This window comes from Arachis stenosperma, chromosome 2, assembly GCF_014773155.1.
Source record: "Arachis stenosperma cultivar V10309 chromosome 2, arast.V10309.gnm1.PFL2, whole genome shotgun sequence".
Lineage (NCBI taxonomy): Eukaryota > Viridiplantae > Streptophyta > Magnoliopsida > Fabales > Fabaceae > Arachis > Arachis stenosperma.
In genome coordinates, this window is record NC_080378.1 from 85,742,203 (window position 1) to 85,769,225 (window position 27,023).

At 40.2% G+C, this 27,023-nt stretch overlaps 1 protein-coding gene across 1 annotated transcript; it reads left to right on the forward strand.

Annotated features, from left to right (window-relative positions):
* The first annotated feature begins 21,416 nt into the window (after positions 1 to 21,416).
* LOC130963103 (uncharacterized) lies at positions 21,417 to 22,103 on the forward strand. The gene has a single exon (XM_057889254.1). It carries the CDS (start codon positions 21,417 to 21,419, stop codon positions 22,101 to 22,103), a length of 687 nt encoding a protein of 228 aa, XP_057745237.1.
* Positions 22,104 to 27,023: the final 4,920 nt, after the last annotated feature.

Here is a 27,023-nt window from a genome sequence, read left to right on the forward strand (position 1 = left end):
CTATTATTGATTCATTGAATTACAATAGAGCTCCCTAACCCAATGAAAGGGGTTTAGTGAGTCATAGCTCTGAATTCAATTACAAAGAGTATGAAAACTAGCAAATGATCAAAAAGTTCCCTCCTGTCAAAAGTGCCAACTAACTTCAATTCTATCCTATTTATACACTTTCTAAATTGAGCTTCTGTTGACTTTCTTGGGCTTTGAGGCTTTCTCTTGATTTCCTTTTGCTTTGGGTTTATGATCCATAATCCTGATGAGGCTGTGATCCAATTCTGTAACATTCATTGAGCAAACTTAGTGATAAACAAGTAATGACACAAGACTCAACAAATTGAAGTTCCAGACTCATCAATTCTTCCGGCCCAATCCCATAAACCATGATATTCAATTGGGTTTCATACCATAATACGTTTAAGTTAATATCTGTGCTCAAATGCTAACTTAAACTTCAATATATTTGGCCCAGAAACCCCTTCAAAAGGTGGCGTTTAAGTTGAAGTTTAAGTTTCAGTTTAAGGTTAAACTAAAACTTAAACGTGGAATTGGAAGAAAGCAACCTAGGGGTGTAAAATGTCGAACACGTTTAAGCTTCAGTTTAAGGTTAAACTGAAGCTTAAACGTGGAAATGAAGAAAACAACCCTGGAGGAGCAATTGGGTCGAACACGTTTAACCTCCAGTTTAAGGTTAAACTGGAGGTTAAACGTGGAAAATGAGAAAGCAACCCTGGAGGAGAGAAATAGTCGAACACGTTTAACCTCCAGTTTAAGGTTAAACTGGAGGTTAAACGTGGAAATGCTCCTGGTGCCTCTCTTGCTTCTGGCGTTTAACCTCCAGTTTAAGGTTAAACTGGAGGTTAAACGCCAGTTACAGCATTTCCTCCTTTCTCATGATTCTGGCGTTTAAGCTCCAGTTTAGGCTTAAACTGGAGCTTAAACTCCACATTTGATATTCAAGCTTCCTTTATTGATTTTGTTGCTTCCTTGCCTAGCCTCTTCTTCCCTGAAATCATCCAAACAATTGCATCAAAGTCTTACAAAATTTCATGAGAAATCATCCATTCATAGCATTCAAGTAATATAACTAAAAACTCATGGAATTTGCATCAAAATCATACTGTTTGGATGGTTCATTGCTTTGTTGTTCATTTAACCATTCTTGGTTACTTTAAGCTCAAGAAAATGCATACAACAACTAAAACTAACAGAAAAATGCTAGTGAAACTAGCCTAAGATGCCTTGGCATCAACTGTCACAATTAAGTACAAACTCTCGGGAGTCTTTATGGAGAGTAGGCCAATAGAAGCTACATTGGAGGACTCTTGTGGCTGTTCGCTCACTTCCAAAATGTTCTCCATATTGTAATCCATGTTAATGCCATAGGATCTTCTGTGCTTCTTCTTTAGGCACATATCTATGGATTACTCCGTCTGCACATCTCTTGAAGAGATATAGTTCATCCCAAAGATAGTACTTTGCATTTGTGATCAATTTCTTTGATTGCTGCCTACTATACTCTTTGGGTATGAATCTCACAGCCTTGTATTTTGCAATGTTTACAAACCATGGTACTTCTTAGATGGTAAAGAGTTGTTCATCCAGAAAGTTTTCAGAGATCTCAGTAAGACGAAGGGACGTCTCTTCTACTGGTTCTATTCGGGACAGGTGATCTGCTACTTGGTTCTTTGTCCCTTTTCTGTCTCTTATTTCTATATCAAACTCTTGCAGAAGCAATACCCATCTTATGAGTCTGGGTTTTGAATCCTGCTTTGTGAGTAGATATTTAAGAGCAGCATGGTCAGTGTACACAATCACTTTTGATCCTACTAAATAAGATCTGAACTTATCAATGGCGTAAACCACTGCAAGTAACTCTTTTTCTGTGGTTGTGTAGTTTTTTTGTGCGTCATTTAAGACACGACTGGCATAATAAATGATGTGCAGAAGCTTGTCATGCCTTTGTCCCAACACTGCACCAATGGCATGTGATGAGCGGATATTTTGTACGCTTTTTGGGGTAATTTCATGTAGATTTTAGCATGTTTCAGTTAAGTTTTTAGTAAAATAATATTAGTTTTTAGGCAAAAATCATATTTCTGGACTTTACTATGAGTTTGTGTGTTTTTCTGTGATTTCAGGTATTTTCTGGCTGAAATTGAGGGAGTTGAGCAAAAATCTGACTTAGGCGGAAAAAGGACTGCTGATGCTGTTGGATCCTGACCTCCCTGCACTCGAAATGGATTTTCTGGAGCTACAGGAGTCCAATTGGCACGCTCTCAACGGCATTAGAAAGTAGACATCCAGGGCTTTCCAGCAATATATAATAGTCCATACTTTGCGCAAGGATAGACGACGTAACTTGGCGTTGAACGCCAAGTTCATGCTGCTGTCTGGAGTTAAACGCCAGAAAAACGTCATGATCCGGAGTTGAACGCCCAAAACACATCATAACCTGGAGTTTAACGCCAATAAAGGCCTCTACTCGTGGAAAGCTTTAGTCTCAGCCCTAGCACACACCAAGTGGGCCCCAGAAGTGGATTTCTGCACCAATTATCTTGGTTTATTCATTTTCTGTAAACTTAGGTTACTAGTTTACTATTTAAACAACTTTTACAGACATTTCTGGTACCTCATGACATTTTCATATCTGAATTACATACTTTTTGACGGCATGAGTCTCAAAACTCCATTGTTGGGGGTGAGGAGCTCTGCAGCGTCTCGATGATTTAATACAATTCCTTTGTTTTCCATTCAAACACGCTTGTTCTTATCTAAGATGTTTATTCGCGCTTAATTGTGAAGAAGGTGATGATCCGTGACACTCATCACCTTCCTCAATCCATGAACGTGTGCCTGACAACCACCTCCGTTCTACATCAGATTGAATGAATATCTCTTAGATTCCTTAATCAGAATCTTTGTGGTATAAGCCGAATTGATGGCGGTATTCATGAGAATCCGGAAAGTCTAAAACCTTGTCTGTGGTATTCCGAGTAGGATTCTGGGATTGAATGACTGTGACGAGCTTCAAACTCCTGAAGGCTGGGCGTTAGTGACAGACGCAAAAGAATCAATGGATTCTATTCCAACCTGATTGAGAACCGACAGATGATTAGCCGTGCTGTGACAGAGCATAGGAACGTTTTCACTGAGAGGATGGGAAGTAGCCATTGACAACGGTGACACCCTACATAGAGCTTGCCATGGAAGGAGCCCTGCGTGTATTGAAGGATTTCAAGAAAGAGTTGAAGTCAAAGGACAAAGCATCTCCGAAACTCCAACATACTTCTCATTACTGCATAACAAGTAACATATTCCCCAGTCCTTTATAAACAAATAACTCTATTGTTCAAGTAATCCAAATAACTTTGTTGACATCCTGACTAAGTCAAATAAAATAAACATTGATTGCTTCAAGCCAATAATCTCCGTGGGATCGACCCTTACTCACGTAAGGTATTACTTGGACGACCCAGTGCACTTGCTGGTTAGTTGAACGAAGTTGATCTTGGACCAGGCTCTATTATCATATTCCATAAAGAGATACAATTTCGTCCACCAAGTTTTTGGCGCCGTTGCCGGGGATTATTGAGTTTGGACAATTGAAGGCTTATTTTATTTCTTAGATTAGGAATAATTTATTTTTATTTTTATTTTTAGTTTTATTGTTATAGAGTCATTAAATCTTGATAGGATAGTTTCTTTTCAAAAATATTATTTTTCTCAAATTAATTGTTAATTTTTCGTGAGTTTAGTATCTTGTTCTAAGTCTGGTGTCAATTGCATATCTCATATTTTTCTTTAAAATTTTCGACTTGTGTTCTTTGTTCTTCATTAATCTTCAAGTTGTTCTTGCTTATTTTTCTTGTTTGATCTTGAGTTTTTCTTGCTTTGTGTCTTCTCTTGTTTCACTTGTGTTCTTTTTAAAGCACTAATTGGAATATCTAGAACAAGTGTTATATTTATTCCCAATTGGCTAAAGCATTAGCTTATATTCTTGAAGAGGGAGCACCAGTACTTTTGAAAATCTTTTTCAAAAATAATTTTTCTTGATTTAATCTTGTGCCAAACTTTAAGTTTGGTGTTTTCTTGTTAATCTTTCATAATTTTCAAAAATTTCATCAAAGTTTTCTAAAAATTTTAAGTTTGGTGTTCTTCCTTGTGTTCTTGGTGTTCTTGTGAATCTTCAAGGTGTTCTTGAGTTTTTCTTGTGTCTTGATCTTAAAATTTTTAAGTTTGGTGTTCCTTGGTGTTTTCCCTCCAGAAATTTTCGAAAATAAGGAGCATTAGATCTAAAAATTTTAAGTCTTGTGTCTTTTGTGTGTTTTTCTCTTTCATCATAAAATTCAAAATTCAAAAAATTTTTATTTTTCTAACTAATTTTGAACTATTTTTTTTTCGAAAATCTTTTATAAAAATTCAATTTTCAATTTCAAAAAAAAATTTCCACTTTCTTTTATTTATTTCGTTTTTATTTTATTTTATAAAAATTAATTTTTATAAAATAAATAATATCAACATATAAATTATCCCTTGTGATCTAGTATGGAAGCAAGTGGGAATGAACAGTCCAAGAGGACTTTGGGGTCATATGCTAACCCCACTACTGCTTCATATGGGAGTAGTATCTGTATACCCTCCATTGGAGTTAGTAGCTTTGAGCTGAATCCTCAGCTCATTATCATGGTGCAGCAAAACTGCCAGTATTCTGGTCTTCCACATGAAGAACCTACAGAGTTTCTGGCACAATTTCTGCAAATTGCTGATACAGTACATGATAAGGAAGTAGATCAGGATGTCTACAGACTATTACTGTTTCCATTTGCTGTAAAAGATCAAGCTAAGAGGTGGTTAAATAACCAGCCTAAGAACAGCATAAAAACATGGAAACAGCTGTCAGAAAAATTCCTGAATCACTATTTCCCTCCCAAACGGATGACACAGCTAAGGCTAAACATCCAAGGCTTCAAACAAGGAGATAATGAATCCCTTTATGATGCTTGGGAGAGATACAGAGAGATGCTAAGAAAATGCCCCTCTGAAATATTTTCAGAATGGGTGCAATTAGACATCTTCTACTATGGGCTTACAGAAAAAGCTCAGATTTCTCTAGACCACTCAGCTGGTGGATCTATACATATAAGAAAAACAATTGAAGAAGCTCAAGAGCTTATTGATACAGTTGCCAGAAATCAGCATCTGTACCTAAGCAGTGAATCCTCTATGAAAGAAGAAGCTAAAACAGTAACTGCAGAACTCAGTCCGGTGGATCAGGCTAATGAATTCAATCAGCAATTAGATTTTCTAACTCAGCAACTAGCCGAATTCAAGGAAATATTACAGGAAACAAGAATGGCTAACAGGAACATGGAAGTGCAATTAAAGCAGACAGAAAAGCAACTGTCAAAACAAATAACAGAAGAATGCCAAGCAGTTCAATTAAGAAGTGGAAAAACATTAAATACCTCACTTCAAAGCAGCAGGAAACCAAGAAATGAACAAGAGGATACTCAAAATCCCTCTGAGGACAAGCAGAGCCCAGAGAGGAACAAAGCTGGCGCTGAACGCCCAGACCATGCTCATTCCTGGCGTTCAATGCCAGAAACAAGCATGAATCCGGCGTTGAACGCCCAAAGGGAGCATGGTTCTGGCGTTCAAACGCCAGTAACAAACAAGGAAGTGGCGTCTAACGCCACTCCAGCTCCCACCTCTGGCATTCAATTGCCAGTGGGGGATCAGTCACCTACGAGTGCTGATGATAACCCTTCTAAAAAGGCTTCCCAACCCACTTCTGTAGGTAATAAACCTGCAGCAACTAAGGTTGAGGAATACAAAGCCAAAATGCCTTATCCTCAAAAACTCCGCCAAGCGGAACAGGATAAGCAATTTGCCCGCTTTGCAGACTATCTCAGGACTCTTGAAATAAAGATTCTGTTTGCAGAAGCACTTGAGCAAATACCTTCTTATGCTAAGTTCATGAAGGAAATTTTAAGTCATAAGAAGGATTGGAGGGAAACTGAAAAAGTTTACCTCACTGAAGAATGCAGTGCAGTCATTCTGAAAAGCTTACCTGAGAAGCTTAAAGATCCTGGGAGCTTTATGATACCATGCACATTAGAGGGTAATTGTACCAAGCAAGCTTTATGTGATCTTGGGGCAAGTATCAACTTAATACCTGCATCTACTATCAGAAAGCTTGGTTTAACTGAAGAAATTAAACCAACCAGGATATGTCTTCAACTTGCTGATGGCTCCATTAAGTACCCATCAGGCGTGATTGAAGACATGATTGTCAAGGTTGGGCCATTTGCCTTTCCTACTGACTTTGTGGTGCTGGAAATGGAGGAGCACAAGAGTGCAACTCTCATTCTAGGAAGACCTTTCCTAGCAACTGGCCGAACCCTCATTGATGTCCAAAAAGGGGAAGTAACCTTGAGAGTCAATGAGGAGGAGTTCAAGTTGAATGTTGTCAAAGCAATGCAACATCCAGACACCCCAAATGACAGCATGAGTGTTGATATTATTGACTCTCTGGTAAGAGAGGTCAATATGGCTGAGAGTCTCGAATCAGAGCTAGAGGACATATTTAAAGATGTTCAGCCTGATTTGGAGGAGTCAGAGAAGATAATAGAACCTCTGAAAATCCCTCAAGAAGAGGAGAAACCTCCAAAACCCGAACTCAAACCATTACCACCATCCTTGAAATATGCATTTCTGGGAGAAGGTGATACCTTTCCTGTAATTATAAGCTCTACCTTAGAGCCACAGGAAGAGGAAGCACTAATTCAAGTGCTAAGGACACACAAGACAGCTCTTGGGTGGTCCATCAGTGATCTTAAGGGCATTAGCCCAGCCAGATGCATGCACAAGATCTTGTTGGAGGATGACGCCAAACCAGTGGTCCAACCACAAAGGCGGCTGAATCCAGCTATGAAAGAAGTGGTGCAGAAGGAGGTCACTAAATTACTAGAGGCTGGGATTATTTATCCTATTTCTGACAGCCCCTGGGTAAGCCCTGTCCAAGTTGTCACTAAGAAGGGAGGCATGACAGTGGTTCATAATGAAAAAAATGAACTGGTTCCTACAAGAACAGTTACAGGGTGGCGTATGTGTATTGATTATAGAAGATTCAATACAGCCACCAGAAAGGATCATTTTCCTTTACCATTCATAGACCAAATGCTAGAAAGACTAGCAGGTCATGAATACTACTGCTTCTTGGATGGATATTCAGGTTATAATCAAATTGCAGTAGATCCCCAGGATCAGGAGAAAACAGCGTTCACATGCCCATCTGGAGTATTTGCATACAGAAGGATGCCATTTGGCCTGTGTAATGCACCTGCAACCTTTCAGAGGTGCATGCTCTCCATTTTCTCTAATATGGTGGAAAAATTTCTGGAAGTCTTCATGGATGACTTTTCAGTATTTGGAGACTCATTCAGCTCCTGCCTTAACCATTTAGCACTTGTTCTGAAAAGATGCCAAGAGACTAACCTGGTTTTAAACTGGGAAAAATGTCACTTTATGGTGACTGAAGGTATTGTCCTTGGGCACAAAATTTCGAACAAGGGAATAGAGGTGGATCAAGCTAAGGTAGAAGTAATTGAAAAATTACCACCACCTGCCAATGTTAAGGCAATCAGAAGCTTTCTGGGGCATGCAGGATTCTATAGGAGGTTTATAAAGGATTTTTCAAAAATCGCCAAACCTCTGAGCAACCTGCTAGCTGCTGACACGCCATTTATCTTTGATAAAGAGTGTCTGCAGGCATTTGAGACTCTGAAAGCTAAATTGGTTACAGCACCAATCATCTCTGCACCAGACTGGACTTTACCATTTGAGTTGATGTGTGATGCCAGTGACCATGCCATTGGTGCAGTGTTGGGACAAAGGCATGACAAGCTTCTGCACGTCATTTATTATGCTAGCCGTGTTCTAAATGACGCACAGAAGAACTACACAACCACAGAAAAAGAGCTACTTGCAGTGGTTTACGCCATTGACAAATTCAGATCCTATTTAGTAGGATCAAAAGTGATTGTGTACACTGATCATGCTGCTCTTAAATATCTACTCACAAAGCAGGATTCAAAACCCAGACTCATCAGATGGGTGTTGCTTCTGCAAGAGTTTGATATAGAAATAAGAGACAGAAAAGGGACAGAGAATCAAGTGGCTGATCACCTGTCCCGAATAGAACCAGTGGAAGGGGCGTCCCTCCCTCTCACTGAGATCTCTGAAACCTTTCCGGATGAGCAACTGTTTGCCATCCAGGAAGTGCCATGGTTTGCAGACATTGCAAACTACAAGGCAGTGAAATTCATACCCAAAGAGTACAGTAGGGTGCAATCAAAGAAATTAATCACAGATGCAAAGTACTATCTTTGGGATGAACCATATCTTTTCAAGAGATATACAGACGGAGTAATCCGTAGATGTGTGCCTAAAGAAGAAGCACAGAAGATCCTTTGGCATTGCCATGGATCACAGTATGGAGGACATTTTGGAAGTGAACGAACAGCCACAAGGGTCCTCCAAAGTGGCTTCTACTGGCCCACTCTCTATAAAGATTCCAGAGCATTTGTGCTTAATTGTGACAGTTTCCAAAGATCAGGCAACTTACCTCACAGTTATGCCATGCCTCAACAAAGAATCTTGGAGATTGAGTTGTTTGATGTATGGGGCATTGACTTCATGGGACCTTTCTCACCATCATACTCAAACACTTATATTCTGGTGGCAGTGGATTATGTATCCAAATGGGTGGAGGCTATTGCAACACCCACAAATGACACTAAGACAGTGTTAAAATTCCTCCAGAAACACATCTTCAGCAGATTTGGTATCCCTAGAGTGTTAATTAGTGATGGGGGCACTCATTTCTGCAATAAACAGCTTTATGCTGCTCTGGTTCGTTATGGAGTTAGTCACCGGGTAGCTACTCCATATCACCCACAGACTAATGGGCAAGCTGAAGTCTCAAATAGAGAACTCAAAAGAATCCTGGAACGGACTGTACTTAACCGTAGAAAGGATTGGGCAAGAAGCTTGGATGATGCTCTGTGGGCATACAGAACAGCATTTAAGACCCCTATAGGGACCTCTCCATACCAGCTTGTGTATGGAAAGGCGTGTCACTTGCCAGTGGAACTGGAACACAAGGCCTACTGGGCAACCAGATTCCTGAACCTTGATGCCAAGTTAGCTGGAGAAAGACGATTGCTTCAGTTAAATGAGCTAGAGGAATTTAGACTCAATGCTTTCGAGAATGCAAAAATTTACAAAGAGAAAGCAAAAAGATGGCATGAAAAGAAATTGTCATCCAGAGTCTTTGAGCCAGGGCAGAAAGTTCTGCTATTTAATTCCAGGCTCAAAATATTCCCCGGGAAATTAAAATCCCGGTGGAGAGGTCCATATGTGATTACAAGCGTATCACCATATGGATACGTAGAGCTTCAGGATAATGAATCCAACAAAAAGTTCACTGTTAATGGACAGAGAATTAAACATTATCTTGAAAGTAACTTCGAGCAAGAATGCTCGAAACTGAGACTTGATTAGAACTCAGTGATAGTCCAGCTAATGACATTAAAGAAGCGCTTGCTGGGAGGCAACCCAGCCATTTACAAAGTATATTTACTAATTATATAAATTTTCTTTTTTTACAGGTATAGGTCCAAATCTCTTCAAGGTAAAATAGCAATTGGTTGAAGTCACAGAGTTACAGGGAAATTTGGAAGCTCACTGGCGTGAAAAAGCCAGTAAGAAATACTTTGGGCGTTAAACGCCCAAAAGAAGCTCCCACTGGGCGTTTAACGCCAGTAAGGGTAGCCATCTGGGCGTTAAACGCCAGAAAAGAGCATCTTCTGGGCGTTAAACGCCAGAAAGATGCACCTTCTGGGCGTTTAACGCCAGTCTGCTAGCATCCTGGGCGTTCAGAAAAACGCCCAGTGACGAAGGACTTTCTGGCGTTCAACGCCAGAAAGAAGCACCAAATGGGCGTTGAACGCCCAGGAGAAGCAACATGTGGGCGTTGAACGCCCAAAACATGCACCATGTGGGCGTTCAACGCCAGGATGATGGGAGGAGGACAAGCAAACCTCTAAGTTTGGTGTGATTTGCCATGATCACTGAGCTAAAACTCATTAAGATCATGGCACCTAAGAGAACAGGAAGAGCAAGGATGTGAACTTAAGGGAGCTGAAGCGTCAGATTCTTGAAGACACCCCACAGACTAGAGGAACATCCACTTCCCAAAATACAGGTTGTTAAGTTCTAATTCCAGCTTTAACTCTGTGATAGTATTATTATAGGATTTTACCTTAGGAGATATTTAGTTTGTCTATTTTGATTTTATTTCCAATTAAAGCTATAATTTATTTTTCTCATCATCATCAGGCATGAATAAAGTAGTAGAATTTTTTTAGAATAAAGAAGTAATCTATATTTATGAGTTCTTAGTAATAAAGACTATAATTAATTATATGTGGTGGCAATACTTTTTGTTCTCTGAATGAATGCTTGAACAGTGCATAAATTGTACTTTGAATTTGATGAATATTGGCTCCTGAAAGGATGAGGAACACGAAAAATATTATTGATGATCTGAAAAATCATGAAATTGATTCTTGAAGCAAGAAAAAGCAGTTCAAATATATATATATATATATATATATATATATATATATATATATATATATATATTCATAAGCCATGAGCACTAGCCAAGAGTAAAAAGGGGATCCAAGGCTTTGAGCATCAATGGATAGGAGGGCCCAAGGAAATAAAATCCAGGCCTAAGCGGCTAAACCAAGCTGTCCCTAACCATATGCTTGTGGCATGCAGGTCCAAGTTACAAGCTTGAGACTGAGTGGTTAAAGTCGTGATCCAAAGCAAAAGAGTGTGCTTAAGAGCTCTGGACACCACTAACTGGGGACTTTAGCAAAGCTAAGTCACAATCTGAAAAGGTTCACCCAGTTATGTGTCTGTGGCATTTGTGTATCTGGTGGTAATACTGGAAAACAAAGTGCTTAGGGCCACAGCCAAGACTCATAAAATAACTGTGTTCAAGAATCAACATACTACACTAGGAGAGTCAATAATACCATCTAAATTCTGAGTTCCTAAGGATGCCAATCATTCTGAAATTCAAAAGATACAGGGAGATGCCAAAACTGTTCAGAGACAAAAAGCTACAAGCCCCGCTCATCTAATAAGAGTTTGAGCTTCATTTAAAACTCGAGAATATTATTACTTCTTTATTTCTGTTAAAACCTATCTTATTCATCTAGTTGCTTGAGGACAAGCAACAGTTTAAGTTTGGTGTTGTGATGAGCGGATATTTTGTACGCTTTTTGGGGTAATTTCATGTAGATTTTAGCTTGTTTCAGTTAAGTTTTTAGTAAAATAATATTAGTTTTTAGGCAAAAATCATATTTCTGGACTTTACTATGAGTTTGTGTGTTTTTCTGTGATTTCAGGTATTTTCTGGCTGAAATTGAGAGAGCTGAGCAAAAATCTGACTTAGGCGGAAAAAGGACTGCTGATGCTGTTGGATCCTGACCTCCCTGCACTCGAAATGGATTTTCTGGAGCTACAGGAGTCCAATTGGCACGCTCTCAATGGCATTGGAAAGTAGACATCCAGGGCTTTCCAGCAATATATAATAGTCCATTCTTTGCGCAATGATAGACGACGTAACTTGGCGTTGAACGCCAAGTTCATGCTGCTGTCTGGAGTTAAACGCCAGAAAAACATCATGATCCGGAGTTGAACGCCCAAAACACGTCATAACCTGGAGTTTAATGCCAATAAAGGCCTCTACTCGTGGAAAGCTTTAGTCTCAGCCCCAGCACACACCAAGTGGGCCCCAGAAGTGGATTTCTGCACCAATTATCTTGGTTTATTCATTTTCTGTAAACTTAGGTTACTAGTTTACTATTTAAACAACTTTTACAGACATTTCTGGTACCTCATGACATTTTCAGATCTGAATTACATACTTTTTGACGGCATGAGTCTCTAAACTCCATTGTTGGGGGTGAGGAGCTCTGCAGCGTCTCGATGATTTAATACAATTCCTTTGTTTTCCATTCAAACACGCTTGTTCTTATCTAAGATGTTTATTCGCGCTTAATTGTGAAGAAGGTGATGATCCGTGACACTCATCACCTTCCTCAATCCATGAACGTGTGCCTGACAACCACCTCCGTTCTACATCAGATTGAATGAATATCTCTTAGATTCCTTAATCAGAATCTTTGTGGTATAAGCCGGATTGATGGCGGTATTCATGAGAATCCGGAAAGTCTAAAACCTTGTCTGTGGTATTCCGAGTAGGATTCTGGGATTGAATGACTGTGACGAGCTTCAAACTCCTGAAGGCTGGGCGTTAGTGACAGACGCAAAAGAATCAATGGATTCTATTCCAACCTGATTGAGAACCGACAGATGATTAGTCGTGCTGTGACAGAGCATAGGAACGTTTTCACTGAGAGGATGGGAAGTAGCCATTGACAACGGTGACACCCTACATAGAGCTTGCCATGGAAGGAGCCCTGCGTGTATTGAAGGATTTCAAGGAAGAGTTGAAGTCAAAGGACAAAGCATCTCCGAAACTCCAACATACTTCTCATTACTGCATAACAAGTAACATATTCCCCAGTCCTTTATAAACAAATAACTCTATTGTTCAAGTAATCCAAATAACTTTGTTGACATCCTGACTAAGTCAAATAAAATAAACATTGATTGCTTCAAGCCAATAATCTCCGTGGGATCGACCCTTACTCACGTAAGGTATTACTTGGACGACCCAGTGCACTTGCTGGTTAGTTGAACGAAGTTGATCTTGGACCAGGCTCTATTATCATATTCCATAAAGAGATACAATTTCGTCCACCAGCATGGTCACTGGCATCACACATTAGTTCAAATGGTAATGTCCAGTCTGGTGCAGAGATGACTGGTGCTGTGACCAACTTAGCTTTCAGAGTCTCCAATGCCTGCAGAAACTCCTTATCAAAGATAAATGGCGTGTCAGCAGCTAGCAGATTACTCAGAGGTTTGACGATTTTTGAAAAATCTTTTATAAAACTCCTATAGAATCCTGCATGCCCCAGAAAGCTTCTGATTGTCTTAACATTGGCAGGTGGTGGTAATTTTTCAATTACCTCTACCTTAGCTTGATCCACATCTATTCCCTTGTTCGAAATTTTGTGCCCAAGGACAATTCCTTCAGTCACCATAAAGTGACATTTCTACCAGTTTAAAACTAGGTTAGTCTCTTGGCACCTCTTTAGAACAAGTGCTAGATGGTCAAGACAGGAGCTGAATAGTCTCCAAATACTGAAAAGTCATCCATGAAGACTTTCAGAAATTTTTCCACCATATCAAAGAAAATAGAGAGCATGCACCTTTGAAAGGTTGCAGGTGCATTGCACAGACCAAATGGCATCCTTCTGTATGTAAATACTCTGGATGGACATGTGAATATTATTTTCTCTTGATCCTGGGGATCTACTGCAATTTGATTATAACCTGAATATCCATCCAGGAAGTAGTAGTATTCATGACCTGCTAGTCTTTCTAGCATCTGGTCAATGAATGGTAAAGGAAAATGATCCTTTCTAGTAGCTGTATTGAGCCTTCTGTAATCAATACATATACGCCACCCTGTAACTGTTCTTGTAGGAACCAGTTCATTTTTTTCATTATGAACCACTGTCATGCCACCCTTCTTAGGGACGACTTGGACATGGCTTACCCAGGGGCTATCAGAAATAGGATAAATAATCCCATCCTCTAGTAATTTAGTGACCTCCTTCTGCACCACCTCCTTCATGGCTGGATTCAGCCGCCTCTGTGGTTAAACCACTGGCGTAGCGTCATCCTCTAATAGGATCTTGTGCATGCATCTGAGTGGAATAATGCCCTTAAGATCACTGATGGACCACCCAAGAGCTGTCTTGTATGTCCTTAGCACTTGAATTAGTGCTTCCTCTTCCTGTGGCTCTAAGGTAGAGCTTATGATTACAGGAAATGTATCATCTTCTCCCAAAAATGCATATTTCAGGGATGGTGGTAATGGTTTGAGCTCGGGTTTGGGAGGTTTCTCCTCTTCCTGAGGGATTTTTAGAGGTTCTATTATTCTCTCTGGTTCCTCTAGATCAGGCTGAGCATCTTTAAAGATATCCTCTAGCTCTGATTTGAGACTCTCAGTCATATTGACCTCTTTTACCAGAGAGTCAATAATATCAATGCTCATGCAGTCGTTTGGGGTGTCTGGATGCTGCATAGCTTTGACAACATTCAACTTAAACTCGTCCTCATTGACTCTCAGGGTATCTTCCCCCTTTTTGGACGTCAATGAGGGTTCGTCCAGTTGCTAGAAAAGGTCTTCCTAGAATGAGAGTTGCACTCTTGTGCTCCTCCATTTCTAGCACCACAAAGTCAGTGGGAAAGGCAAATAACCCAACCTTGACAATCATGTCTTCAATCACGCCTGATGGGTATTTAATGGAGCCATCAGCAAGTTGGAGACATATCCGGGTTGGTTTGACTTCTTCAGTCAAACCAAGCTTCCTGATAGTAGATGCAGGTATTAGGTTGATACTTGCCCCAAGATCACATAGAGCTTGCTTGGTACAAGTACCCTCTAATGTGCATGGTATCATAAAGCTTCCGGGATCTTTAAGCTTTTCTGGTAAGCTTTTCAGAATGACTGCACTGCATTCTTCAGTGAGGTAAACTTTTTTAGTTTCTCTCCAATCCTTCTTATGACTTAAGATCTCTTTCATGAACTTAGCATAAGAGGGTATTTGCTCAAGTGCCTCTGTAAATGGAATCTTGATTTCAAGAGTCCTGAGATAGTCTGCAAAGTGGGCAAATTGCTTATCCTGTTCCGCTTGGTAGAGTTTATGAGGATAAGGTATTTTGGCTTTGTATTCCTCAACCTTAATTGCTGCATGTTTATTGCCTACAAACGTGGGTTGAGAAGCCTTTTTAGAAAGGTTGCTATCAGCACTTGTATGTGTCTGATCCCCCACTGGCATTTGAATGCCAGGGGTGGAAGCTGGAGTGGTGTTAGATGGTGCGCGAAATTGTGATCACTACAACTTCGCACAACTAACCAGCAAGTGCACTGGGTCGTCCAAGTAATGCCTTACGCGAGTAAGGGTCGATCCCACGGAGATTGTTGGTATGAAGCAAGCTATGGTCACCTTGTAAATCTCAGTCAGGCAGACTCAATTGGGTATAGTGATAAACGAATAAAGCATAAAGATAAAGATAGAGATACTTATGTATATCATTGGTAAGAGCTTCAGATAAGCGAATGAAGATGCCTTCCCTTCCGTCTCTCTGCTTTCCTACTGTCTTCATCCAATCCTTCTTACTCCTTTCCATGGCAAGCTTATGTAGGGTTTCACCGTTGTCAGTGGCTACCTCCCATCCTCTCATTGGAAATGTTCAACGCACCCTGTCACGGCACGGCTATCCATCTGTCGGTTCTCAATCAGGCCGGAATAGAATCCAGTGATTCTTTTGCGTCTGTCACTAACGCCCCGCCCTCAGGAGTTTGAAGCACGTCACAGTCATTCAATCATTGAATCCTACTCAGAATACCACAGACAAGGTTAGACCTTCCGGATTCTCTTGAATGCCGCCATCAGTTCTCGCCTATACCACGAAGATTCCGGTTAAAGAATCCAAGAGATATTCACTAGAGCCTTGTTGCTTGTAGAACAAGAGTGGTTGTCAGTCACTTTGTTCATAAGTGAGAATGAGGATGAGTGTCACAGATCATCACATTCATCAAGTTGAAGAACAAGTGATATCTTGGACAAAGAACAAGCGGAATTGAATAGAAGAACAATAGTAATTGCATTAATACTCGAGGTACAGCAGAGCTCCACACCTTAATCTATGGTGTGTAGAAACTCCACCGTTGAAAAATACATAAGAACAAAAGTGATCATTGGTTTCGGCCCCAGAGAGGGAACCAGAAGAACCAAGATCTGATCTAAGAACTAGATGTCCAAAGATGAAAAATACAATAGTAAAAGGTCCTATATATAGAGAACTACTAGCCTAGGGTGTACAGAGATGAGTAAATGATATAAAAATCCACTTCCGGGCCCACTTGGTGTGTGCTTGGGCTGAGCAATGAAGCATTTTCGTGTAGAGACTCTTCTTGGAGTTAAACGCCAGCTTTTATGCCAGTTTGGGCGTTTAACTCCCATTTTGGTGCCAGTTCCGGCGTTTAACGCTGGAATTTCTGAGGGTGACTTTGAACGCCGGTTTGGGCCATCAAATCTTGGGCAAAGTATGGACTATCATATATTGCTGGAAAGCCCAGGATGTCTACTTTCCAACGCCATTGAGATCGCGCCAATTGGGCTTCTGTAACTCCAGAAAATCCACTTCGAGTGCAGGGAGGTCAGAATCCAACAGCATCTGCAGTCCTTTTGAGTCTCTGAATCAGATTTTTGCTCAGATCCCTCAATTTCAGCCAGAAAATACCTGAAATCATAGAAAAACACACAAACTCATAGTAAAGTCCAGAAAAGTGAATTTTAACTAAAAACTAATAAAAATATACTAAAAACTCAACTAAATATACTAAAAACATACTAAAAACAATGCCAAAAAGCGTATAAATTATCCGCTCATCATTAGACGCCAACTCCTTACCTGTTTCTGGCATCTGAACACCAGAACTGAGCTTCTTTTGGGCGATCAACGCCACTTTCCTGCCTGTTTGTGGCATTTGAACGCCAGAACTGGGCATGGGTTGGGCGTTTAACGCCAGCCCTTCACCCTCTTCTGGCGTTTGAATGCCAGAATTGTTCCTCTCTGGGCTTTTACTGTCCTCAGAGGGATTTTGGGTAGCAGTTTGTTTATTTCTTGGCTTCTTGCTGCCTTGAAGTGAGGTATTTAATATCTTCCCACTTCTTAATTGAACTGCTTAGCACTCTTCTGTTATTTGTTTTGATAACTGCTGTTCTGTTTGCTTCAACTGCACTTCCATATTCATATTAGCCATTCTTGTCTCTTGTAGTATCTCCTTGAATTCGGCTAGCTGTTTTGTTAGAAAATCTAATTGCTGGTTGAATTCAGTAACTTGTTCTGCAGGACTGAGTTCAGTAGTTACTATTTTAGCCTCTTCTTTCACGGAAAGTTCACTACTTAGGTATAGATGCTGATTTCTGGCAACTGTATCAATGAGCTCTTGAGCTTTTTCAATTGTCTTTCTCATGTGTATAGATCCACCAGCTGAGTGGTCCAAAGACATCTGAGCTTTCTCTGTAAGCCCATAATAGAAGATGTCTAACTACACCCATTCTGAAAACATTTCAGAGGGGCATTTTCTTAGCATCTCTCTGTATCTCTCCCAGGCATCATAAAGAGATTCATTATCTCCTTGTTTAAAGCCTTGGATGTTCAGCCTTAGTTGTGTCATCCGTTTTGGAGGGAAGTATTGATTCAGGAATTTTTCTGACAGCTGTTTCCATGTCCTTATGCTAGCTTTAGGTTGGTTATTTAACCACCTCTTAGTTTGGTCTTTTACAGCAAATGGAAACAATAATAATCTGTAGACATCCTGATCTACTTCCTTATCATGTACTGTGTCAGCAATTTGTAAAAATTGTGCCAAAAAACTCTATAGGTTCTTCCTGTGGAAGACCGGAATACTGGCAACTTTACTGCACCATGATAATGAGCTGAGGATTCAACTCAAAACTACTAACTCCGATGGAGGATATACAGATACTACTCCCATATGAAGCAGTAGTGGGGTTAGCATATGACCCCAGAGTCCTTCTGGACTGTTCATTTCCACTAAGGTCCATGATGGAGAAAGGGAGATGATGTGGACTTATTTTATTTATTTTATTATATAAGAAAAATAATTTTCGAAATAATAAAATAAAATAAAATAAGACTAAAAAATAAAATAAAAATAAAAAATAGAAATTTTGAAAATATTTTATGAAGATTTTCGAAAAAGTGAGGAGAGAGAAAGTGGTTGGGATATTTTTGAAAAAGATATGATTTTTTTTAAAAAATCTTAAAGGGATAAGATTTGAAAAATTTTGAAATTTGAAATTTGAATTTTTATAAAAGATAATTTTTTTATTTTTGAATTTTATTATGAAAGAAAAAAACACACAAAAGACCCAAGACTTAAAATTTTTAAATCCAATGCTCCTTGTTTTCAAAAATTTTGGAGGGAAAATACCAAGGCATGCCAAACTTAAAAATTTTAAGATCAAAACACAAAGAAGACTCAAGAACACCTTGAAGACTCACAAGAACACCAAGAACAAAAGAAAGAACACTAAACTTAAAATTTTTAGAAAACCACAATAAAATTTTCGAAATTCAAAGAAAATTTAACAAGAGAACACCAAACTTAAAGTTTGGCACAAGATTTAATCAAAGAAAAATTATTTTTAAAAAGAAAAACTCAAAGGGGCAACTATTCCCAAGAAAATAGGCACATTTAACAAATGCAAGGATTGAACAGATAAAAACTGATTTTTTTATGACAAAAACACAAAGGACACCAAACTTAAAACATGCAACTAGACTCAATGAAAAACTAACAATTAAATAAAGAAAAATAATATTTTTGAAGAAAAAAATTTTAAAAGGAATAATAAAAGATACAATTCTAGTGACTCTAAACCAAAAAGACAAAATTTTCCTAATCTAAGCAACAAGATTCACCGTCAGTTGTTCAAACTCAAACAATCCCCGGCAACGGCGCCAAAAACTTGGTGCACAAAAATCACACTCACACTATATAATTCCGCACAACAAACCAGCAAGTGCACTGGGTCGTCCAAGTAATACCTTACGTGAGTAAGGGTCGATCCCACAGAGATTGTTGGCTTGAAGCAAGCTATGGTTATCTTATTATTCTTAGTCAGGATACCAATAGGGTTCTTTAGTTTCAATTGTAAGAAGTAAAAGAGCATGAAATTAGTAATTGTTACGCAGTAATGGAGAATGTGTTGGAGTTTTGGAGATGCTTTGTCTTCTGAATCTCTGCTTTCCTACTGTCATCTTCTTCACGCACGCAAGGTTCCTTCTATGGCAAGCTGTGTGTTGGTGGATCACCGTTGTCAATGGATACCATCCGTCCTCTCAGTGAAAACGGTCCAAATGTGCTATCACCGCATGGCTAATCATCTGTCGGTTCTCGATCATGCCGGAATAGGATCCATTGATCCTTTTGCGTCTGTCACTACGCCCAACACTCGCGAGTTTGAAGCTCGTCACAGTCATTCAATCCCTGAATCCTACTCGGAATACCACAGACAAGGTTTAAACTTTCTGGATTCTCAAGAATGCTGCCAATGGATTCTAGCTTATACCACGAAGATTCTGATTAAGGAATCCAAGAGATATTCATTCAATCGAAGATAAAACGGAGGTGGTTGTTAGGCACGCATTCTTAGATTGAGAATGGTGATAAGTGTCATGGATCATCACCTTCATCATGGTTAAGTACGAATGAACATCTTAGAGAGAAACAAACGTGTTTGAATAGAAAACAGAAATAATTGCATTAATTCATCGAGACACTGCAGAGCTCCTCACCCCCAACAATGGAGTTTAGAGACTCATGCCGTCAAAGAGTACAAAGTTCAGATCTAAAAATTTCATGAGATCCAAAATAAGTCTCTAAAAGTTGTTTAAATACTAAACTAGTAACCTAGGTTTACAGGAAATGAGTAAACTAAGATGGATAATGCAGAAATCCACTTCTGGGGCCCACTTGGTGTGTACTGGGGCTGAGACTTGAGCTTCTCACGTGCCTGGACTGTTTCTGGAGTTAAACGTCAGCTTGTAACCTGTTTCTGGCGTTTAACTCCAACTTGCAACTTGTTTCTGGCGTTCAACGCCAGAATGCAACATGGAACTGGCGTTAAACACCAGTTTACGTCATTTATCTTCGAGCAAAGTATGAATTATTATATATTTCTGGAAAGCCCTGGATGTCTACTTTCCAACTCAATTGAGAGCGTGCCAATTGGACTCCTGTAGCTCCAAAAAATCCATTCCAAGTGCAGGGAGGTCAGAATCCAACAGCATAAGCAGTCCTTTTTCAGCCTGAATAAGATTTTTGCTCAGCTCCCTCAATTTCAGCCAAAAAATACCTGAAATTACAGAAAAACACACAAACTCATAGTAAAGTCCAGAAATATGAATTTTGCTTAAAAACTAATAAAAATATACTAAAAACTAACTAAAATATACTAAAATCTACATGAAATTACCCCCAAAAAGCGTATAAAATATCCACTCATCACCAAGATCCTATTGTGAGAGGGCCTGACTGGAGTAGGCCATTCGAGATCATGTGTGACGCATCCAACTATGCGGTAGGAGCGGCGCTGGCTCAACGCGAAGGTAAGGACCCTTATATAATTGCCTATGCTTCTAAAACTCTAGATGGTGCTCAGTCTAATTATACTACCACTGAAAAAGAGCTTTTAGCTATTGTTTTTGCCTTGGATAAATTTTGGGCTTATTTACTTGGTACTAAGGTGGTAGTATATTCAGGCCATGCAGCCTTAAAATATCTGTTAGCTAAGAAAGAGTCTAAACCAAGGTTATTCCGTTGGATACTACTTTTGCAAGAATTTGATTTAGAAATCAAAGATAGGAGTTGTTCCCAAAATTTAGTGGCGGACCACTTGAGTCGCCTTGAGCATATTAAAGGTGACTTCACTCCTATCAATGATGATTTTCCACTTGATAGCTTGCAAGCAGTATCTGAGGTTGTTCCTTGGTATGCACATATAGCTAATTATTTGGTTAGTCATACATTTCCTCCTAATTTTACTAAGCATCAAAAGGACAAGCTTAAAAGCGAGTCCAAGTATTACATATGGGATGACCCATATCGTGGAGATGTAGTGCTGACCAAATAATTAGAAGGTGTATACCACAATCAGAATTCCAGTCAATTTTAGAGGCCTGCCACTCTTCTGAGAGTGGTGGACACTTTGGTCCTCAGAGAACTGCTAGAAAAATTTTAGACTATGAATTCTGGTAGCCCAAACTTTCTAAGGATGCTAGTATTTATTGTGAGTCTTGCCCCCAATGTCAGAGATTTGGGAATATATCCAAGAGGGATGAGATGCCCCCAACAACTTATGTTGTTCTGTGAAATGTTTTATGTGTGGGGTATTGACTTCATGGGTCTATTTCCAAATTCTAATAGTTTCTTATACATATTGTTAGCTGTCGATTATGTTTCTAAATGGGTGGAAGCAATTCCTACCCGTACTGATGATGCTAACATTGCTGTTTCTTTTGTTAGAAATAATATCATTTGTCGCTTTGGATCACCACGAGCAATCGTGAGTGATCAAGGCTCTCATTTCTATAACAGGAGAATGACATGTCTGCTGAAGAAACAAGGCATCATTCACAAGGTGGCAACAGCTTACCATCCCCAGACCAATGGGCAAGCCGAGGTGTCAAATAGGGAGATCAAGCGCATATTAGAGAAGAATGTGAAGCCTCACGGGAAGGACTGGAGTGCTCGACAGGCAGATGCGCTTTGGGCTTATAGGACTACATACAAGACACCTATCGGAATGAGTCCATTCCGCCTCATCTACGGAAAGGCATGTCACCTTCTAGTGGAGGTGGAACACAAGGCATACTGGGCGGTGAAAGAATGCAACTTAGGATTGAGGGGAGCCGGCATTAAAAGGAAGCTGCAACTTCAGGAATTAGAGAGCCTTCGACTAGAGGAGTATGAGAACTCACGGCTCTACAAGGAAAAGGTGAAGGCAGTGCATGACAAGAATATCAAGAGAAGAGAGTTTAGAGCTGGGAATTTGGTCTTCCTCTATAACTCAAGGCTAAGACTCTTGCCAGAAAAGTTGAGATCAAGGTGGGAAGGACCCTATAGGGTGGAGAAGGCTGAGCCTTATGGAGTCTTCCACCTGAGTCACCTTTCAAGCCCCACCTTCTTCAAGGTAAATGGCCACCGCTTGAATTTATATCATGGTGAGAAAATGAAGAGCAATAAGGAGCTGGAGATCTTCCACTTGAAGGACCCAGCTGGTGGGTGAAATTGTGATCACTACAACTTCGCACAACTAACCAGCAAGTGCATTGGGTCGTCCAAGTAATAAACCTTACGCGAGTAAGGGTCGATCCCACGGAGATTGTTGGTATGAAGCAAGCTATGGTCACCTTGTAAATCTTAGTCAGGCAGACTCAAATGGGTATAGGTGATGAATAAAACATAAAGATAAAGATAGAGATACTTATGTATATCATTGGTGAGAGCTTCAGATAAGCGAATGGAGATGCTTGGTCCCTTCCGTCTCTCTGCTTTCCTATTGTCTTCATCCAATCCTTCTTACTCCTTTCCATGGCAAGCTTATGCAAGGGTTTCACCGTTGTCAGTGGCTACCTCCCATCCTCTCAGTGGAAATGTTCAACGCACCCTGTCACGGCACGGCTATCCATCTGTCGGTTCTCAATCAGGCCAGAATAGAATCCAGTGATTCTTTTGCGTCTGTCACTAACGCCCCGCCCTCAGGAGTTTGAAGCACGTCACAGTCATTCAATCATTGAATCCTACTCAGAATACCACAGACAAGGTTAGACCTTCCGGATTCTCTTGAATGCCGCCATCAGTTCTTGCCTATACCACGAAGACTCTGATCTCACGGAATGGCTGGCTCGGTTGTCAGGCGAGCGCTCGGTTGTCAGGCGATCAACCATGCATCGTGTATCAGGAATCCAAGAGATATTCACCCAATCGAAGGTAGAACGGAGGTGGTTGTCAGTCACACGTTCATAGATGAGAATGATGATGAGTGTCATGGATCATCACATTCATCAAGTTGAAGAACAAGTGATATCTTAGAACAAAAACAAGCGGGATTGAATAGAAGAACAATAGTAATTGCATTAATACTCGAGGTACAGCAGAACTCCACACCTTAATCTATGGTGTGTAGAAACTCCACCGTTGAAAATACATAAGAACAAGGTCTAGGCATGGCCGTGAGGCCAGCCTCCCAATGATCAAAAGATTCAAAGATCTCAAGATGATCTCAGATCCAAAGATCAAAAATACAATAGTAAAAGGTCCTACTTATAGGGAACTAGTAGCTTAAGAATTACAAAGATGAGTACATGACATAAAAATCCACTTTCGGGCCCACTTGGTGTGTGCTTGGGCTGAGCAATGAAGCATTTTTCGTGTAGAGACTCTTCTTGGAGTTAAACGCCAGTTTTTATGCCAGTTTGGGCGTTTAACTCCCATTTTGGTGCCAGTTCCGGCGTTTAACGCTGGGAAATCTGAAAGTGACTTTGAACGCCGGTTTGTGCCATCAAATCTTGGGCAAAGTATGGACTATCATATATTGCTGGAAAGCCCAGGATGTCTACTTTCCAATGCCGTTAAAAGCGCGCCAATTGGGCTTCTGTAGCTCTAGAAAATCCACTTCGGGTGCAGGGAGGTCAGAATCCAACAGCATCTGCAATCCTTTTCAGTCTCTGAATCAGATTTTTGCTCAGGTCCCTCAATTTCAGCCAGAAAATACCTGAAATCACAGAAAAATACACAAACTCATAGTAAAGTCCAGAAAAGTGAATTTTAACTAAAAACTAATAAAAATATACTAAAAAATAACTAGATCATACTAAAAACATACTAAAAACAATGCCAAAAAGCGTACAAATTATCCGCTCATCACAACACCAAAATTAAATTGTTGCTTGTCCTCAAGCAACTAAAAATAAAATAAGATAAAAAGAAGAGAATATGCAATGAATTCCAAAAACATCTATGAAGATCAGTATTAATTAGATGAGCGGGGCTTTTAGCTTTTTGCCTCTGAATAGTTTTGGCATCTCACTCTATCCTTTGAAATTCAGAATGATTGGCTTCTTTAGGAACTTAGAATCCGGATAGTGTTATTAATTCTCCTAGTTAAGTATGATGATTCTTGAACACAGCTACTTTATGAGTCTTGGCCGTGGCCCAAAGCACTCTGTCTTCCAGTATTACCACCGGATACATACATGCCACAGACACATAATTGGGTGAACCTTTTTAGATTGTGACTCAGCTTTGCTAGAGTCCCCAATTAGAGGTGTCCAGGGTTCTTAAGCACACTCTTTTTGCCTTGGATCACAACTTTATTTCTTTCTTTTTCTTTCTTTTTCTCTTTCTCCTTTTTTTCGTTTTTTTTTTCAAATTTTTTTTTTCGCTTTTTTTTTTTCACTGCTTTTTCTTGCTTCAAGAATATTTTTATGATTTTTCAGATCCTCAGTAACATGTCTCCTTTTTCATCATTCTTTCAAGAGCCAACCAATCATGAACAACAAATTTAAAAGACATATGTACTGTTTAAGCATACATTCAGAAAACAAAAGTATTGCCACCACATCAAAATAATCAAACTGTTATAAAATTCAAAATTCATGCAATTCTTTCTTTTTCAATTAAGAACATTTTTTATTCAAGAGAGGTGATGGATTCATAGGACATTCATAACTTTAAGGCATAGACACTAAGACACTAATGATCATAAGACACAAACATAGACAAACATAAGCATGAAAATTTCGAAAAATAGGAAAATAGAGAACAAGGAGATTAAAGAACGGGTCCACCTTAGTGATGGCGGCTTGTTCTTCCTCTTGAAGATCTTATGGAGTGCTTGAGCTCCTCAATGTCTCTTTCTTGCCTTTGTTGCTCCTCTATCATGATTCTTTGATCTTCTCTAATTTCATGGAGGAGGATGGAATGTTCTTGGTGCTCCACCCTTAGTTGTCCCATGTTGGAACTCAATTCTCCTAGGGAGGTGTTAATTTGCTCCCAATAGTCTTGTGGAGGAAAGTGCATCCCTTGAGACATCTCAGGGATCTCATGATGAGAGGGGTCTCTTGTTTGCTCCATCCTTTTCTTAGTGATGGGCTTGTCCTCATCAATGAGGATGTCTCCCTCTATGTCAACTCCAACTGAATAACAGAGGTGACAAATGAGATGAGGAAAGGCTAACCTTGCCAAGGTAGAGGACTTGTCCGCCACCTTATAGAGTTCTTGAGCTATAACCTCATGAACTTCCACTTCTTCTCCAATCATGATGCTATGAATCATGATGGCCCGGTCTAGAGTAACTTCGGACCGGTTGCTAGTGGGAATGATTGAGCGTTGGACAAACTCCAACCATCCTCTAGCTATGGGCTTGAGGTCATGCCTTCTTAATTGAACCGGCTTCCCTCTTGAATCTCTCTTCCATTGGGCGCCCTCTTCACATATGACTGTGAGGACTTGGTCCAACCTTTGATCAAAGTTGACCCTTCTAGTGTAAGGATGTTCATCTCCTTGCATCATAGGCAAGTTGAATGCCAACCTTACATTTTCTGGACTAAAATCCAAGTATTTCCCCCGAACCATTGTAAGCCAATTCTTTGGATCCGGGTTCACACTTTGATCATGGTTCTTGGTGATCCATGCATTGGCATAGAACTCTTGAACCATTAAGATTCTGGCTTGTTGAATGGGGTTGGTAAGAACTTCCCAACCTCTTCTTCGGATCTCATGTCGGATCTCCGGATATTCACTCTTTTTGAGTGAAAAAAGGACCTCGGGGATCACCTTCTTCAAGGCCACAACTTCATAGAAGTGGTCTTGATGCACCCTTGAGATGAATCTCTCCATCTCCCATGACTCGGAGGTGGAAGCTTTTGTCTTCCCTTTCCTCTTTCTAGAGGTTTCTCCGGCCTTGGATGCCATAAATGGTTATGGAAAAACAAAAAGCAATGCTTTTACCATACCAAACTTAAAAGTTTTGCTCGTCCTCGAGCAAAAGAAGAAGGAAGAGAGTAGAAGAAGAAGAAATGAGGAAGAAGGGAATGGCTTTATATTCGGCCAAAGAGGAGGGGAAGTGGTGTTTAGGTTGTGTGAAAATGAAGGAGTGAAGAAGGGTTTATATAGGAGAGGGGGGCTCATGGTTCGGTCATGTATGGGTGGGTTTGGGAGGGAAAGTGGTTTGAATTTGAAGGGTGAGGTAGGTGGGGTTTTATGAAGGATGGATGTGAGTGGTGAAGAGAAAGATGGGATTTGATAGGTGAAGGGTTTTTGGGGAAGAAGTGTTGAGGTGATTGGTGAATGGGTGAAGAAGAGAGAGAGAGTGGTGGGGTTGGTGGGGATCCTGTGGGGTCCACAGATCCTGAGGTGTCAAGGAAAAGTCATCCCTGCACCAAATGGCATGCAAAATTGCGTTTTTAGCCATTTCTGGCGTTAACCGCCGGGCTGGTGCCCATTTCTGGCGTTTAACGCCAAGTGATTGCCCTTTTCTGGCGTTTAATGCCAGTCTGGTGCCCCTTTCTGGCGTTAATCGCCCAGAATGGTGCCAGACTGGGCGTTAAACGCCCAACTGCTAGCCTTACTGGCGTTTAAACGCCAGCAACATCTTCCTCCAGGGTGTGCTATTTTTCTTCCTGTTTTTCATTCTGTTTTTGCTTTTTCAATTGATTTTGTGACTTCTCATGATCATCAACCTACAAAAAACATAAAATAACAAAGGAAAATAGATAAAATATAACATTGGGTTGCCTCCCAACAAGCGCTTCTTTAATGTCAGTAGCTTGACAGAGGGCTCTCATGGAGCCTCACAAATGCTCAGAGCGATGTTGGAACCTCCCAACACCAAACTTAGAGGTTGAATGTGGGGGTTCAACACCAAACTTAGAGTTTGGTTGTGGCCTCCCAACACCAAACTTAGAGTTTGACTATGGGGGCTCTGTTTGACTCTGATTTGAGAGAAGCTCTTCATGCTTCCTCTCCATGGTGACAGAGGGATATCCTTGACCCTTAAACACAAGGGATTCTTCATTCACTTGAATGATCAGTTCACCTCCATCAACATCAATCACAGCCTTTGCTGTGGCTAGGAAGGGTCTGCCAAGGATGATAGATTCATCCATGCACTTCCCAGTCTCTAGGACTATGAAATCAGTAGGGA

Coding starts and splice junctions, on each gene's coding strand:
- LOC130963103 (XM_057889254.1), top strand. CDS start 21,417: ATGACATGTCTGCTGAAGAAACAAGGCATCATTCACAAGGTGGCAACA.